Here is an 18,676-nt window from a genome sequence, read left to right as displayed (position 1 = left end):
AATTTTTTTTAATCCGATTACTCGATTAATCGTAAGAACAATCGATAGATTACTCGATTACTAAAATATTCGTTTACAACAGCCCTAATCTATAGCATGTGTTGGAGGTACTCAGTGCTGCGGTGTTAAAAGTACACATTACTATGATTAATTAAGTCAAATAAACATCCAATGAGTAAATATTGAATGTTGACACTCCATTGTAATTGGAACAAGAAGGAGTGTCACAAGATGTCAGAAGTGAAGGATGGTATGTAGATGTCTGCTCTCCTCATTTCTTTCTTTCTTTTTCCCTATCTTTTGCTGTTACTTGCTTTTAATTAAAACTCTGCTTTTGTGCCCCTCCAATATAGGGCAACAAAATGAATTGCATTACAATGGCAACAGAGGAGCAGAGTACTTTTAATAAACCACTCTAGTGCCGTCATTGTAATGGCATTAAAGCTTATTAGATTTTAGGGAATAATTCAACCGTGATGCGCAGTAAATTACAAAAATAACGCAGCAACTGGTTAACACTCGAAGTAACACAAAACTGTGTAATTTGGGCTAAAAGAAATGACAAAAAAAGGGACTGTAGATTTCTGAAAATACACAAGCGATTCTATCAGGCTGAGCACAGCGAGGATCACTTCACATGCCCAAAGGAGCAGTAAAAGAAAATACTCCATTCACAGTGCCTCATCAGCAGCGGGTACAAACTGGCGCTGCAGCAGAGAACAAAGTCCCATCTTCCTCATTAGGACTGTACACATTCACCCTCCCTGGCCAAATTAAATTTTAAAAATTCTGAAATGGGCACTTCAGGGCAATATTTATACACACCAATAGGCAGTTAAGGAAAAAAAAAAAAAAGAAAGAAAACGAAAGCTTGCACCCAAGAAGCCGTGATCAAGTGTCTGTCAAAACAAAACCTAACGCTGCAGCTGTGATCATGGCCTGTTTTTTTTTTCATGCTACTACTTCCTCATTGCAGATGATTTTTCTATTATTTCTTAAAAGGAAAAACAAAGTCACTGACTTGATATAGCAGACCTTTTATCTGTGATTTTATGTAATACCTTCTTGCCTGTGTGATTTAAAAAAAAAAAAAAAACATATTTCAGCTTTTGTTTAAATGCCAAGTCAATTTGTCCTTATCCTCCCAAAATCACAAAGACGGCTGTGTACTGCAAGGCTTGTTATTTCATGTTAAAGATCCAGAGTAGCTTTTGACTTTTAAGATTAGACAAAATAGCAAATATGAAAGCTGCACAACAGAGGTGTTATCTTAATGAGGGGATCTTCTTCTGTTGTTGCAACAGTGGGACTAAAGAACTGCTGTTTACAACCACAGCAGGTCCAACCCATCAACCACACCAACAAACATCTCAGGATTTTCACTGAAAGCTGCCACAGGAGACCCTTTAGGTTTTGTGGTGCTGAGTGCAAATTGCTATAAAGGAAATTTCTATCTTTCTCATAATCAGCTGTAACTGTGATGCCAGAAGGTACATTGTTTGGCAGGGAGAGGCTGCTGTTCTCATGCAATGAGTGTTATTATTTAAGGACAATGTGTCACTTCATCCCAAACAGCACTTAGATGGGTGGTGTCAACAGAAAGCCACAGCCATGCCATCTTCCAAGTTATGCTAGTAATAGATTGCACCATAACAACTTGGGCTGATCAAAGAAAATGAAACCGAACGAAAAGTGACAGTTGCAGAAGGTTCAGTATTGGACGCTGAACTCTGGCATTAATGCTTAATACAATTAAGACAAAAGTTGTGGTTGTAAAGTATCGTCAGTCTGTTCATAATTCACAACCAGTGTCATCTGAAAGGGCTAGTATAATGTAAAATGTACTACACCACGTTACAATGTTATTCCTTAATCAAAAACATGCCTAGAGCGTCGCTTTGATTCGTTCAAGCATATTTGAGAAATCCTTGAATCTCCTGTGGCAACCATTCACGGGTGCCTAAAAGCTAAATGCTCTCACAGCAATTAGCAAACACCTGGTGGAACTGGGAGTCTGCCGAGATTGCCATACAAACTACTTCTCAGTCCAATGCTCCAAAGAATGATGGTAAACGGTCAAATGAGAAGCACTGTTGTCATGATGTGCTGAACACTGAGTATTCACTGAGTGGACACTTGATTCAGTCTTAAAGAGACTGAATCCCAATTTTTTTCAAGGCAGTCAAACTTATTTTGTGTTTGATATATACAGCAATTTTATAAGTAAGATCTGAAGGCAACACAATTACTTGGATGGTACTGGATGGTAAAATGGTGCTATGCGACTGCACAATATAATGGTGTCCCTGTAAGGAAGTTTCTGAGAGAAACGAGGGTTTGTTTCAGAAAAAAAAAAAAGCGCTACACATTGTTAATGGTCAGAAAAACTGTGTCATTACTCTATCCAGACAAAAAAAGACACTGCTAAACACAGAACCAGTGGACAAGGATTGCAGAGAGAGAGAAATATATGGGGTACATATTTATTGGGGACAAAAGGTCCGTCATTAGCTTTATCTAGGAAAGAGCCACTGGTAAATAAAGACACATAAAATCAGAACTAATCTACTGAAAAGAAAAAGAAAGACTGCACAGTTTATAGCAGCAGAAGTAATTTTGTTGGCTCCCCCCACTAAAAAGACACAGCTAAACAAGTAAGCACCCACCCATGCATACTTTCAATGTGAAACAAAAACAAAGAGAGTACACGGTAGTGAACTTAAAAGTGACTTATTATGCTTCCTTGAAAAGGTTATGATGCGTCTATGAGCTGTACAAACAGTGTTAATTACATTGTTTTGCACTAAATTTTCCAAGATAATGCAATTTTAGTCTGGTCAGTTCGGCCCATTTTGAGCTCCTTTCAGAATGAGCTCTTTTAGGGCCTCTTGATACTTAAATCCAATTAAGCTGCTGCTGTAAACTCAGTGTTTGCACTTTCACATAAAAATAGCTTCAAACAGATGAACAATTATACAACCATGTATCTGTGAAAAGCAGAAGAGAACCAACAAGAATGCAGCAAGAGGTCTCTGAATGGTTAGTCAACAGCAAAACACTTGTCTTTTCCAGCAGCCATTGTACAGCACATACAGCAGTAAAACCAGATGGAGATCCACCTGGGTTGCTAGGTGACGGGTTGGACTCAGCTGTGGTTGCTAGGTAATGGTGCACTGCCTGTTGATTAAGCAATCGGGAGTTTTTCAAACAGCTCATTTTCCAGACACCAAAAAATACATCAACTTATTGTCAAACAACATTGGCATTGTTTTTTTTATAAACAGTTGGGCTGTTTTTAGAAGAAATTGAGACCCAAACTGAAGTATAAGAACATGCAAAACGTGAATTTTGCATAGTAGGCTCCCTTAAAACTTAGCATTGGCTTTTTGGAACATGTTTTCTAAACACATTTTCTTTTTCTCTGTCTCACCACCATAAACATTTTCCTGGTACGTTTCCGGTCTCCAGTACAAGATTGGGCAGCTCTACATGATCAGTAAGCACAGCTGTGAGCAGAGCGGTGGGGGCGAAGGAGTGGAGGTGGTGAGGAATGAGCCGGATATTCACCCTCAGCATGGTCCTGGACAGCTGACCGAGAAGAGAATCTACCTCACCAGGTATGAGATCATCTCTTTAAAGATTGTGCTGCTGTGTCAATAATCCTGTTTGCAACCCCAGTCCCAGCCTTAAGTTGCCAGTTCTATCACTCTGATAACAGATGCTGTGCCGTCTTTAGTCTCTTGCCCTCCTGTAAAGCTTTGCATCTTTTAGATCCAATCTTCAGAAAGGCAACTGTAACCTGTCTACATCCACATTCAAGGACTCTTTTTGTCCGCAACAGGCTTAGTGAGAGTTAAAGTGGTAGCTGCTATCATTCCCTGAGCTCATCATCCAGTAAACCTTTAAGTGTTCTAATTGTGTAAGTACAGGCCTCCAGCTGGGAGGAAAACGTCCACATCATCTTGATGGCTGTAATTGCAGGATGTGAAAGGAATTTAAGCCTCTCATCATTTTCTCTCTCAGTGTTGAAAATTGAGCTGTCAAAGGCTTTAAAGCATGTGAATAAAAAGTGAAAATTATTATTTTTTTAATATTAGCACTACCAACAGACATCAATTATATCATTCTAATTTTTAATCAGTACCATGTCTCTTAATGATGGTTTTATTGGGGGGGGAAAATATGTTGTTACTTTATACTTATATTCCCGTTGCACACCGTGGGGTTTCAGTCAGGGTCTTCAATAGACGTCATGCCTGAACAAGACACACGCTGTGCATGACAACGCAAAAACTATGCACCACACCTATCAACAGGCATCCCATAAAATGCAAATAAATAAAAATACGCCAAGTAAAGCAACAATGCGTATCAAGCACAGGCAATAGCGCACATAATTGAACAGCCAACAATTTAGCAAAACATTTCTATGTACCCCAGTTAAGCTCAATGTCAGACCAAACTGCTCAAATAGCACATGTGAACTATTAAACGAAAAAATGCTCAGTAAAGTCTGTATTAGAATGTAATAGAAAAGTAACTCACCCATAACTTGTAAATAAAATTCGCAGGTTGTTGTGCTCAGTGCTAGCTGTTAGCCACTGGTAGCGCTCATAGATACAGTCTTTAAAATACCTTACAAAGTTCTTACTGGTCTGTGTTGGTGAATCCAGGTTTAGTGTGGGGTTTACATTATTAGTATTATTTTTTATCCAGTAAAGAGCGTCTTGAAAAAGGCAATTTTCATAAATCTGCAACTAGGTCAACAGAAGTTGAACCGGAAGTGGCTACCATTTTGTAAATACCAAGTTCACTACAGTGACGGATAACACAGGGGAAGCTTTTTACTCACAGCTGGGCCTGTGGGACGGACCGTCATTGTATGTCAATTTTAATTGGCTGATAATTATGTCAGTCATGCCAACTATTACGGAGCCCCCCAGGGGACATGGGGAATTTTTTTTCTTTTGCGTTCCCTCGCAAAACTTTTGCGTTCCCTCGCAAAACTTTTGCGTTAACTATGGCCTGTTGCATGGCATTTTTCCGACGGGGTAGCTGAATTTGTCCAGCAGGCCCTGAGGCGGAGCTGCTCGCCAGATGCGTTTAAGGCACTTTTCAAAGTAGGAAATTAAAGTGATTTATACAATACATTGAAACTTTCATTTAATTTTAGCTCTGAATAATTCTATAATTTGTGCAAACATATAAGCACAGCTGAATTTTGCAAATCCAGTGCAGTAAGTTTATTTATAAGCTCAATTTTCGTGTTTCGTGTATTTTACTTGAACTTAGTCAGGATAAAACTCCCTTTGAGACATACTCAAGGATACCAGATAAGTATAAACACATTAATTTATTATTTCATATTCTGCCCGCAGGCAGCTTGGAGAACACATTCCACATGTGCTGGATATCACAAAGAAAGTGTTTCTGCCAACATTGTATTTTCTATGTCTTCTGGGCAAATGGCTACTGGTTTAAAGGAGCTGAATATAAGCCACATTAAACAGATGGATATCAGTGTGAAAAGTGAAAGTCAATGTGGAAATCTATAAAATTTTAATGTCCCTAATAGCCACTAATAGCTGTTTCATTTTAATAGGCTGCCATTATAAAAAATATATACTTCTTAATTGAATACTAAATAACAAAACATTTTTCCAATAAGTCTGTATTGTATAATTAAGGAGATTATTTTTTCTGACTCGTGTGATGTTGGGTATATATATATAAAAAAACATAATTAAATTAATGTTAAGCCCTTTAAAGCCTTACTCTTGCAAAACTCTTAATCTCAACCTTATCAGTGGAGAGAAACGACACCAGTAGAACCAGACCTAGCGTGACTGGCCATCGGTCAGGACTTGATGGTGCCTGAGAAGACAGAAATGAGGGACATAGAAAAGCAGTAGCTCTGAACATAAAGGTGTACTTTATGTTCAGGAATATTACACAGGAACAGTCTTTAAATAAATACCACTGTGTGCTGACAGATGTTGTAAGCTGGTTAACTATTTACATAGAATTTGTTTACATGAAAAGACTAGATGGCGTGTAAACCTCTCGAGTGCGGAAGGATACAGGTTGAGGCGTCACGTTTTAATCATTATTCCTCAAGTCCTGTAGCACCTTTGACATATGTGTGTCACTATTGGTCTGCCCCCCATTTTGTACAGTGTGTGTCTATCAGAACAGAGGGTGTTGAATTTACATTGTTGTACTGGGTTAAGGTTAGATGGTGGGGTTTAAAGTTCAATGTCTCCTCAAGTTTTCAGACAGTTCTTAGCCAAATTGTTCAGAAAAATGTCAAGCTGCTGTCAGTTCAACAGGTAAGCATGCATAAGTGAGTTAATTTTCATCAGTGTAGACAGAGCATCTGCATAGCATTACATGAGAATAAGTAATATTACTTAGTCATTGTTGTGACATTGATGTAGCACTTACATAACTTCAAAGCAGAGGAGCAAGTGCAGTATATTTGCCATTTTGTTGGTGCAATATTCAATATGTACACATGTTCAAAATTATGTGGAACCCTGGCTGAGCTGTTGCTTAAGTCCCAAACATGCATGAAAATGAAGCTAAACCATGATGTACTATAAATCAAAACAGGTATCAAATAATCTGATGGGGGGATTATGAATGGTTGAAGGGAAACTTTAAATCCAGAAGCAGGTGTAGCACCAGAAAGTAGGAATTGGCTTAAATTATCTCTCACTCCAAATAGAGCAACATCTTGGTAGCCAAATACCTGAAATGAGGCTTCAAAACTGCATATGACAGATCAATGGGTGAGGTTACAGTAGCTCGGTCCATTTATTATATAGTCTACAGTCTGGTACGCACATAATTGATGCTGGATTAGATTAGCAGAAAAAGAGCACGAGGAAACTGTGTGCTGCTGCAATTTGTTGTTTCAATTCATGACTGTGATTGGTTGCTTTAGTGTTAGGTGACTGATAACACTCAAATAAACTCTTCAGGAATAGCAATAACTTTGCACCCTTAATTACATAAGTACCTGAGCAAAGTCTGCTCAAGTGACATTTTGAATTAATCAGATTTTGCTGCCATTTTGGCAACCGGTCCACCAGAGATAATGTTTATGATTTATATCAGAGATTACTGTTATGGCTGTGCCTAATATTGAGCTGGGAGTGCTAAGGCTATGAAATTATCTGATAACTACTTCCTCTTTAGTGACAACCTAATACTTATATAGTAGCAAGTGAAAGGTATTGATTAGCCCTTGTCAATCAGGATTTTATACACTGCGTTCATTAGTAAAGGTTGACATAAGCCCCTTTCATAACATAACAGGCCGTCAGAGTAAAATGTCCTTTTAATTGAACAAATGAAGCGCAAACCTCCACACAAGCCTTCCTTCAATTTTGTGCCCATTTCAGTCATAATGTGCACACAGTTGATTAGCTGGGTGACAAACTCTGATGACGACATGGTTGCAACTTACTGATAACCAAATCCTTTTCGTGTTGTTCCTTTTGGGATTTTGTGCAAGTCTGCAGTGTGGCACAGTCTCGCTTGTTTAGCTCTATTCTGAATGATTGCTTGAGTTAAGCGGGTGAAACCATCCTGCCAATTTTTTTACAAACCTTGTTGGAAATGGAGTGACGTTTTTGCAACAGACTCCTTGATGTTACACATAAGAGTCATACTGTCATGTGGCCAAAGTTTGCTTTATTTATCTTTTTCATGATGGAGCTCATTGCATGGCTTCGTTTGATGCAAGCTTCATTTTTGTCAGCGGAGCATCTTAGAATAAAATAAAACTTCCATAAAGAATCCAGAGCTCAAAGGAGCTCATCATAAAAAAATAAACATCACAGTCACCCATGACACTATATGGCATAGGAAACACAAAGAAGATTATTCAAAAGTTTAAAAATGTGAAGTAGAAAACAAAAGCATAAAAATCCATCTATTCAAATTGAGTCCTTATGGGTTTCTTTGTTGTTGGTACACATTTAACTGCATTCCACTCTTCTGAATCTTTACCTGAAGGTGTTCATTCACCCTCTTTACACAAATCACTCCAGTAAATTCCTTTTTTTTTTTTTGACCTGTGCTTTGGAACACAAATCCTGAAAGCTGTTTTTATCACCCAGCCCACATTAAAAATATGCTTTTTTTTTGCTATGCTGATTTGAAGTCCATTTTCTTTCAGTTGTTAATTCAAAAACTAGTTTGGTTAAAACACAGTTGTCCAGTGAAAAGGGGCATTCAGTGATATAATTTGTGCAAGTCAGTCATTTATACAAAGGACAAATAGTCCCTGGTTTTGTCCAGCTCAGCAGTTCCAGAGTCATTGATGGTTTAACTTTGATCACACAGACAATACTGTTTGTTTTATTTTTTATTTTTGTTAATAATTACCTCCTTGAGCACTGAAAATAATGTTTAAATGCTTGTGAAAAATTAACTGTAAGTACAAACTGTACAGTTTGATTCAGCAAATCAGTTACTGGAAAAATATGGCAGGGGTTTCAGGTTTTAGAGCCTTTAAATTTGACTTGGACTATGGAAAAAAGACTCGAGATCTAACTCCTGGTCAACCGTCAAACTTTTCTGACTTGATTTGGAATTAGAAAATAATATTTTTGACTCTCTGTGTCTGTTAAACTAGTGCAAGAAACAGTTATTAACTGACTGTAAAAAAAAAAAAAACAAGGGAGGTGTATTTATTTTCTAAAGCCAGAGAGTCAATATTATGTCATCATGTCAACTGAAACACCAGCACTAAACATTTCATCCCTTTGTTATATTCAGGGAGTTACAGTTCTGCGCTGTTTAACACATTTATCAAATAATTTCACTATCCATGCAAACAGCTGCCCTAATTCCACCAGCCTGATTCATAAATGCTGTTTAAAGAAACAGTTTGAATGTTCCTGCAGTCCTAACCGGCTGCTCTTTGATCAGCCTACACATCTAAAAAAAAAAAAAAAAACATTTTTATGAACAGATTCTGAAATATTTTAGCTGCAGTCAGCAGTTTTCAGCAGAGATTTATGTGGCACATTGACCCACATAAGACTCCCTGATGGGACGATCTTCAAGTAAACAGCAGAAAAATTAAAGACAGTGAGCTCATTCCAGAGCTAATCCTAGATTTATTTTAGTGTTTTCTGGTTCTGTCTTAAATTGGACAGAACAAAAGCACAAATCACTTAAAAGTTTTCAGTATTGCACCTGGTTGTTTGTCTCCAACAGCACAAGCTCTTCCAGTAAAGAGCAACAGTTTAACAGAGACCAAGCTGATTTTTTGATGGTGCAAACAGCCATAAAAAAATATAGCATAATTTTATGAATTTACAGCTCAGTATGTGTAAATGTGTATAAATAAAAATGTTGGAAAATTCCAGTTGTAATCTAGATTTCTTGATTCTTTTAAAAGCCTGAATTTAATGAGAAGAGGCTCTTTCAATCTCAAGCCACTGGTTTTGGCCCAACTCATTGGTTGTTTTATTGATTTTGGCTTTAGTTTGAATTACCAACTAAAGCCACAGTTTTTCAAATCTAAAAAAAAAAGCGATTTCACTTCTTTTTTGCCAAATTACTCTATTTAAAGAATCTGTCTAATTACAAAAAACTACTGTTAGTGCATACCGTTTTTCTACTCCATGGTCATAAATGACAGGAAAAACTGGTTGAAAAACTAGCAGGAAAACTATGGAATTTCACCTGCAAAATTTCTACAAACAATGACTTTTAACACTGGAAATAATATGATGGAAAACCCCCAGAACTGCAAAAAATAAAACCCTGATGTGAAGTAACGAGGGTGTTAAACCGTCACCTTGAACTGAGGCAGGAGTGGTTTTAATGTGCTGCATGCTAGCTTAATCAATAAGCATACTTTCTAAAACGTGAAGCTGCTTTTTTAAATGCATTTACCTTACAAATCCCTTCACGGTTTATCAACCATGTGCGCTGTGTCCTTGTTATTTCTTCCAACCGTACTTGAGCATAAATCAGACAAGGTTTGAAAACCACACACGGTAATTCCCAACAATGTGCAGATTAAACCAAACCAAAGAACAATTTAATTTGAATTTTAAACTATTAAATGGATGGGTTCAGGGTTCATTACTCTGTGTTGTTTTATTTATTGCGTGCTCATAATGTAATCTGCTCTAAAAAAAAAATCTCCAAAGTCATTTCCTAACCCAACGCATTACCCTAATGCAACCTCATGTCTTATTCCAATCACCACTACAAACCCAAGTTTTAATCCTTAAATAAACTCTTAAGGAAGCAAAGAAACACTCTCGCTCTGGAGGATTTTTCTAATCTATGTTTAAGTGTTGGGCGTTGGGCGCTCCTTACTGAATACACACAGAAGTACACACATGCACATAGGTACAGTCACTGCACAATGGACGTCTGCTCAATTCAGACATGTGACTTTGAAGCAATTCATCACAGCAGGTATGATTGAGAATGAGTCATACTGCAGAGGAAATAGCCTACAGGTAATGTAGCTCTAAATGGCCCAATAAAACACTTAAGATTTCTTTGTCTCCATCTTCAATCTGCCTCTTGCTCCTCCCAATTTTAAATCATTTTTGTGATATTTTCCCTTTGGCTCCAATTTCAGTAAACTGCCATCCTGGATTAAAGCTTTTGTGCCACGAGTTTTCTATGTGACAGAAAAGGCGTGGAACTTCTACCCCTACACCATCACAGGTGAGCATTTCTGACCGAAAGAGACACAGACAGACACGCCACAAGTTAAGGTGTGATAAAACTGTCTGTTCACAGACTGTTGTATTACATCATATTAACGGAAAGTTGAGTGGAAGGAGGACAGGTGGAGGTTTCCACAGTGTGGTCATTTGGAGTGCCATGTCATCTGGTGGTGATGGTCCACTGTGTTTTATCAAGATAGCATGCCTGTCGCAATAATCGATAAAGCAGTTAATCGCATAATAAATAAAAATAAAAAAACGCAATAATTTCCATAGGTATTATTTATCGTATATATGTTTTTTTTTCCTCTCTTTCTACCAAAAACTGGATGATAAAAGTCAGTTTTGTGCTTTGGTCTCACCTAAAGTGAAGGACAACTTTGTTTACAAAGGCTTCAAAATTCATGTTATTTGTGGTTTTGTTTATTTATTTTGTATATTTAAATGTCTTCCAGTTCCAGTGTTAAATGTTCATTAGAATTTAAAGTTTACTGATGTTTTAGGATGTTTTCTTGCATTATTATTTTTGCCATTACCATTATATAACTTAAAAATGGTCTCGAAACAACAATATTGCAATAACTTCTGGAATAATTTGTCGTCCAGCAAAATTTATTATTGTAACAGGCAAATCTCTAGCATTGCTTTTTAGAGTTCTTAATGTTTCCAACTCCTGACAAGATTTATGGAAGAAGTGATTTAATTCTCCAGTTCAATGACTATGGTGCTAATTTTCTTTATTGTCCTGCAAACTGGCCTGACATAAACCCCATAAAGTGGAGTCTTGACAAGAGAAAGATTAGATCCAACAATACGAAGAAGTTAAAGGTCTTTCTTAATACCTCAGCAGAGGTAAAGCCCGATCTCTTCCTTAACATGCTGCATGGATGCACTTATTCATACAAAAGTAGCTCCAATCACTTGGCAATACAGACATACTTTTTAGTACGCTCCCATTTCTGAATTAAAAATCCTGTTTTTTTTATTGATCTTATGTAATATTACAAATTTCTGAGAAGCTGAATTTGTGATTTTCACTGGATGTAAATGAAATCAATCTGTATGCATTCCTTACACTTATGTGCATTTGACTAATTAATGTTATTTCTCTCTATCTATATTCAATGTTGCCGACGTTGCAGAGTACTCAGTAAGTACTCTCACACATCATCTACCTATGAACACAATCGAGCTGATCTCTTTTTAGAGGTTAGTGGATTTTCTTGATCGCCTTCCTTCGCTCACTGTATGCTCTCCCATGTTTACCTCGTGTAGGTGTCGTTCGTCCCGAGGTTCAGCATCCGCATTGAGACAAGGTTCGAAAACAACAACGGCAGTAACAACAATGTGAGTACAGGCCTAACGGGGAGAAAGCCAGAAGATGGAGTGATCATAGAAGAGGGGGAAGAGAGGCAGACAAAGGGGGAATGAGAGGAATTGCAATTTTCTCTGCAGCGCCACGAAAACGTTCATCAAATTGATGTGGCCATTACAAGGAAAACAAGCAAAGCACAAAATGCACTATTGGCAGATCTATTAACCAGACGTGCTGTGTGCTGATCATGGCTGCCATGCTGCATTTCGTCCATGGCCAGTGCGCATCAACACACTTGGACAGAAATTTACAAGCAATTGCTGCTCCGCCTGGCCCCTTGTTCCTGCTCTGAGTAATTGATGAAACTAAAAAAAAAAAAAAGAGAGAGAAGACCCAACCTGCTTCAAATTACTTTGGCTCATTGAGAAAAATGTTGTGATTCTTATTTTAAAGCTCTGAAAAAGCTTGAAAATAAACTCCACTTTGATTGTAGCAGCATTATCTAACAATGATAAATGTAGTAAAATCCAACCTTTATTTATTTTTGAGTACATTTATTGAGTGGAGTGGGAAAAAAGTCTGGGTTACAAAATAATTTTCTTTTCCTTAAATCCTTAGTGCCACTATTATTAGCACTCCATGAAGATATCTACCTAAAAATCTAAAAATTACCTGGAGATTTATTTTGTTATCTATATTTTACATCTATAAGTCACATTCTCAATTCTTTCCTTTTGCCATGGAGGTACAAATATGCAGAAATTTGTCAAATAGACACTTCAAAATGGTTAAGACAAGAGAACATGTATTGACATGTGGAAATCTTACAGAAAATTATTTTTTTTAAGTGATGCTCACCAAAACTTGCCCACATCTACAGCCAAAAATAAAAAAGTATAAAATCTTGTGTATGATATTTACTAAAAGTGCATGTAATCCTGTTACATACTGATATTTGCAGCTCCTCCAGAGATACACTGGCCTCTTAGTTGCACCTTTAATTAGCTTTCTCTTCGCCCAGCATGTGAGTTTAGATGTCTTCGTAGATTTACAGTTGTGCCACTGTGTTTTAATGCCACAGCCGCTCTCATCTCAGCCAATCAGAACCATGAAAATTAATTGACGCACCTGAATTGAATGCTTTGGAAACTCCAGTCAATTGCATGTCAATGCACCCAGCTTTTTCTGCTTTCCAAGTTGCATTTTCCTTCAAATATTTTAGTTATGTTGAACGGAAAAATCTGCAAATAGGCAGATTTTCTATGAGTAATTTTAAGTTCCGCTCCACAAAATATGAGCCACAAAATAGGCAAAGGTCCGTTACAGTGGCTCTTTTATTGATATAAATGAATCTTCACAAAAGGAATTAATGGTGAAGCCTCAACAAAAATTTCCGAGGCAGTTGAAATAGGACATCGTTTGTAGGATTTTGCAGAGTTTTCCCCATGAATTTTTAAATTCAAGGGCACTTCTCTGTTTGCTTGTATGGTATCTTCTGCAATCTTCCCCTGGAAACTTTTTTTCACAATATCATGCAAACAAAAAAAATACTAAGATTTAAAAGTAATTTATTCAGGTTAACGCTGTCTTTGTGTGTGCGTGTTTTGTTTTGTTTTTTATTTCATTGTTAAGTACCTGTGTGAAGTCAGTTGGAGAAATGTCAGTGAGGAACGCAGAATCTACACAATTAAAAACATATAGTGACGATATGAGAGTTTTGTTACAACAACAGACTGAACGGGGAAACTAAATACCTCCAACTAGAGCAACAGGAGCATTCCATGGGAATGAGCAAGACCTTGGTTCGACACACGAGCACAACATAGTAACAGGAGCGTGGCGGACTGTTATTTCATGTTTTGCTACTTGTTAGAGTTATTAAGTAAACAATCTCAGCACTGCATTTTAAGAGATGTTACACAAGGTCAGGAAACAGATCCTTTTTTTTTTTTGCTGCTCATCCAAGTTTGCACCACACTTTCTCAAGACAAACTGCATTCTGCTTTCATAACACCTCTGTTTCCCTCGCTTTAATATCCAACATACAGGCTTGTGTTTTCCCTTATCCCCTTCTGTGCTTTTTCTCTCTATCTGTTCTCTCATCTGTTTGCTCCAGTGTGATTTCCTCCAAGGGCCTCGGGGTGGGATATACAGTAGTGAGGGGTGTTATGGTGTGTGACCTCCGTTTTCTACACAGCTACTTATCTACTCTTATCCCCGCTCGGTGCTGAGTGAGTAATGCATGTGTTTATATGTGTGTGAGTGTGTGTGCGTGTTCATGCATCTGCAGTCATTACACTGCGTGACCTCCTCCCATCTGTCTGGATGTAGGTGTTTGGGGACAAGCCAACCCCGGAGGGGGACGTTTGCTTCCTGGACATCCTAACTGACCCCATCCCGGACAAGCACTACAAAGAATCGGAGGTACGTGGGGCAAAATAAAAATAAAAAATAAAAAATAAAAGATAAAAAAAATGAAATAAAAGCAAGAAAACGATAATAAAAAAATAACATTGTTTAAAATTACTTGCACTTACATCTTTAATGCTAATTACCCAAAGTTGGTTTTATTTTCTTTGCCCTTTTTGTCATGTTCCAACAAATTACAATGCATTTGTAGGAATTTTTATGTGCATTTACTAAAATAATAGAAAACATAAACAGTTTTTTTACATTTTTGTAGAAGTAAAAATCTAATCCAAGTGTGGTTTGCATTTGTAGTCAGTCTCCTTTATTCTGACAACTAAGTAAAATCCAACGCAACCAACTGGCTTAATTACAACTTCAATGCAACATGAATAGATGCTCTGTGAAGGCCTCAGTTGTTTTGTTAGAGAACGATAGTTAAGCAGCATTATGAAAACCAAAGAATAAAGTTGTAAAGCAGAATTAGACACGTTTGTGGTCTTCGTTTTTACAAAACGCAGGAATCTAAATGGATTACTAATACTTTTGCAAGATCTGCAACCAAAGGATAATTAGCTACTGCTAGCTCTAAAATAGCTAAACTAGATTGCTCTTTTACCTCGAGCTACTTGATTGGCTACTCACTCTGCACACATAAGTAAAACCTTTATGCTCTAAAAGCTTTTAGGTGGACACAAATGTTATAATCCATTAAACTCGAATAAAAATTGTGTCTAGCTTTAGGTTTTTCTCCTGAAAAATAAAACAATAATACTCTCCCATAACTCAGCCTCTCTGCCTTCCTTCTCATCGGAGATTTCACACCTCTTTAGTGCCTGCGAGCCCTTAGCAACAAAGGTGAATTCACAGGTTTGTGTGCAAACAACCATGTGGGAAGTGCTTCCAGCACAAATGCGTCCAAACACATACAACCAAAAAAAAAAACCACATGTCTACAATACACCAGCGGATTATATTAAACAAGATTGTGAGAGCATAAAATCCCAACCATCGTCTGGTCGCAGGTGCATAATATGTGGTATCAGTTTTTCATCCTCAGGGCTGCGCTGAGCAACACCCTGCTTACACCTCCACACAGATATCAGTCATCCGCACACGTGCAGCAGCTCATAAGAACGTCCACAGGCGTCTATAGTTCCCTCTGAGAACACCGCACAGTTGCAGGGTTTCTGCAGATTCAGCGTATAACCCCCAATATCTTCTACCCTGTGCAGGATCTGAGTCTCTGGCGGTCAAATAAAACCAACCGAGGGCCTCTGGAGAAAGGCTGGAGGGACAACCACAGCCCCATTATGTGCTCCTATAAGAGAGTGCAGTGCAGCTTCGAGGTCTACGGCTTCCAGACCAGGACGGAGGATTTCTTGCACAGAGTGAGTCGGAGTTGTATTTCTGCCCACCGCCGATGCAAAGACCCCAGGTTTGACGACAAAATGACAGTCCTCTTTTGGTGCTGATGGTGTTTTATGATCAGAGTTTGCCTTTTGTGGCATGCTGACACAAATAAATCTTCGCCACATTAATTTCCAGACATTAGCTTAATTACAGGCAAAACGAGGGCGGGCAGTCTCAAATGACCTCTGCACTGCTTCTCGTGTAATTCAGTAGAGCTAGCTCTGCTGTTTCGGTTCTCCTCCACAACGAGGGAAAGCAATGAAGCATAAAGTGAAGCTCAAAGTGTTTGTTTATTCGTGTTCATAACCATTTCAGGTTATATTGTTGATGTAGGCTCCAAAACAGCCTATTTCCTCCAATTAATTAAACGAAAAGATGCTCTGACTGTGACAATAACGTGCTGCGTAACAATCTGAACGCTAGTATTTCACATGTGACAAACAGGACAGTAGCAGAATTCACAGCTAAGCATTTTTCGCTCCGATGTTTCTGCTCGATGTGATTTTGTTTCTTTTGTAATTTCAGATTATTAAAGACATTCTTCTGGTCGGCCACAGGGAGGCAGTCGCTTGGGTTGACGAGTGGCACGGTTGGTCAAAAGCACGCTGATGTATTTAGAGTAAAAATTTCCACGGCGCCCAGACATTCAAATTTTACACATTTTGTCACGTTGCCGCCACAAATTTCAAAGTATGGAAAAGCATAGGAAGTATGGCATGCCTTCAAAATAATCCCTCCAACTCAAGGCTTTATTTTTCCTCTATTTGATATGGGTTTGTAATTTGACCGGGCCATTCTTACAGCTGAGTATGCCTGGATGTAAATCATTACATTTTAACTCTACCTGTATGTTTAGTCTTAAGTCCTTTTCAGTCTCAATCAGATTTCTTATGGGTGTATTTTAACTATATTTATTCTCCAAAAAAAAAGCCATATTTGTGGTATGCATGACCAGTAGCAGTACTCTCAATGTTCTTGAATTTTCAATCTATCAGTCATAGGGGTAACACTTTAGATATTAAGTGGTAATGTTGTATCCACTTCCTTCTACACCAGTCAGGCACCGCCTTGTGCCAAATAAAATCCTAATGAATGTATTGCAGTTTCTGGTTGTACAAAATGTGTATTTTCTATGACCCTCTATATGTGTCGTTTCCCTGCAGGGCTCAGCTTGGAGGAGGTGAGGGAGTACGAGAAAACAATGCAAGAGAAGACCAACAGCAAAGTCAAATCCAACCAGAACAACTCAGGTGAGGTTGCTTCACCCGATCTGCACTCCACTGAAACTCCCCCGAGGACTGAAGGTGAGATTGTCCAGCTACATGTGAAAGCAGTGCAGGCAAAGGCAACGACAAGGGGAGGTGATTGCAAGTGTAGGAGCAAATAAAAACAACAGTGGCTGTGAAACATACATTTGAGATCTGTGGAAATTATCGCTGCATTCAGCAGGAGAGGAAGGAAGAAATATAAGACAAGACTGATTTTCCTTTAGTTTATGTTACGTTTTTATGTAATTTTTTTTTTAGTGGTCCGTTTACCAATACAAACTCCAAAATGGCGTGAATTATTAGCTGTGTAACGCTGACATGCCTGACGAGAGCAGGTTAGTGCCTTTGCAGCGCCCTACAAGTGTCCAGATGGTAGGAGTACATCTGTGGGAGAAAGGCGGAAAGGGAAGAGCAGTTGGGAGGCATTTCACAAAACATGAAGCAGCAAGAAGGGAGTGTGTGAAGAAGAGGACAACAGAAAGACAGATGTAGTGTGTGTGTGTGTGTGTGTGTGTGTGTGTGTGTGTGTGTGTGTGCATGCTTGTGAGTTAGGTTTAAGATAGTTCATGAAGTGATAATGCCGCTGCGTCGCTCTGATAAACAGTGTAATGCAGCCACCTGCTGCACTCCTCTCATCATGAGCCCTCTCAACATAAATAACCAGCCGTTGCAGCACTTAGCTGTAAATGTCAGACCTGGAGGGGGCATGTGTACGGGCATACAGCGGAAATCACTGTGTGTACGTGCATGTGTTTATGTGTGTGTGTGGTCACCCTGCCCCCTGCTGGTTCATCTGGTGAACCGCAGGAGCTTGTGGGAGAAATCAAAGATAGAATTCCCAATATGGACCGAACCATCTTGAGCCTGCTCTCTCTCTCTCTTGCTCTCTCTCTTCTCTGCGTGTGATGATGAGAGACATCAAGTTGCAACCGAACTGCAGTGATTGCTCAACCTGAAGCAGCTCGCCGCACTGCTATGAACCCCTACAGGCCATAAGCAGCTAAAGCATTCAGTCGGTGTGCACAAAAAAATACTGTAGGTTTCATTTCATTCATCTGCTGTAATAAAAGTAAATGGATGTCATTTACTAGAGAGAATCTAATAAGAAGTTGAGAGCATGAGCTGAATACCAATAGGGGATTAAACTAATGGGAGCCGGAGTGTATGCCACAGATCTTCAGAATACTTTATTCATTAGAAACTCAAACAAGTGAACATAATATTTCCCTTTTTTTTTCAGTTTACTCTTCTTTTTTTTTTTCTATCCGGTTTCAGTTTGCATAGCGAGTATGACATGATATACACTTTTTTTTTGTCAAAACATCTGTCCATCTTTCTCAGGCGCACAGGATTCCTGCGATCGTCCTGCAATCTCCCGCTCCATCTCCGTGACAGACGAGCGTTCCCTGAAGAAGATGGGAGTGCCAACAGTGGACATGTCTGGCAAGTCAGCCTCCTCTGTGCTGCACTGTCCCATTCGCCTCAACTCCACCCCGGAGTGATACCTCTCTGCCCGACGGCAACACAGAAGACAAAGTCTAACTTTGTGTCAATGCCAGCAGCAA

At 38.6% G+C, this 18,676-nt stretch overlaps 1 protein-coding gene across 3 annotated transcripts in view; it reads left to right on the top strand.

Annotated features, from left to right (window-relative positions):
- Window positions 1–18,670, top strand: part of pitpnc1b (phosphatidylinositol transfer protein cytoplasmic 1b) — a 43,694-nt gene extending 25,024 nt beyond the window's left edge. For all 3 annotated transcript variants that reach the window (XM_016670536.1, XM_016670537.1, XM_007550020.2), the window contains exons 2-10: window positions 3,469–3,617; window positions 10,619–10,707; window positions 11,852–11,859; window positions 11,985–12,056; window positions 14,356–14,448; window positions 15,666–15,821; window positions 16,369–16,432; window positions 17,007–17,093; window positions 18,453–18,670. In XM_016670536.1, coding sequence (XP_016526022.1) covers window positions 3,469–3,617; window positions 10,619–10,707; window positions 11,852–11,859; window positions 11,985–12,056; window positions 14,356–14,448; window positions 15,666–15,821; window positions 16,369–16,432; window positions 17,007–17,093; window positions 18,453–18,613 — 879 coding nt within the window. In that variant the 3' untranslated portion in view covers window positions 18,614–18,670. The remainder of the gene's footprint in view (window positions 1–3,468; window positions 3,618–10,618; window positions 10,708–11,851; window positions 11,860–11,984; window positions 12,057–14,355; window positions 14,449–15,665; window positions 15,822–16,368; window positions 16,433–17,006; window positions 17,094–18,452) is intronic.
- The last annotated feature ends 6 nt before the right edge of the window (window positions 18,671–18,676 follow it).

Source organism: Poecilia formosa, unplaced genomic scaffold (genome assembly GCF_000485575.1).
Source record: "Poecilia formosa unplaced genomic scaffold, Poecilia_formosa-5.1.2 Scaffold34, whole genome shotgun sequence".
Lineage (NCBI taxonomy): Eukaryota > Metazoa > Chordata > Actinopteri > Cyprinodontiformes > Poeciliidae > Poecilia > Poecilia formosa.
Note: the sequence above shows the minus strand (reverse complement) of the source record. Positions and strands in the feature narration are given on the sequence as shown.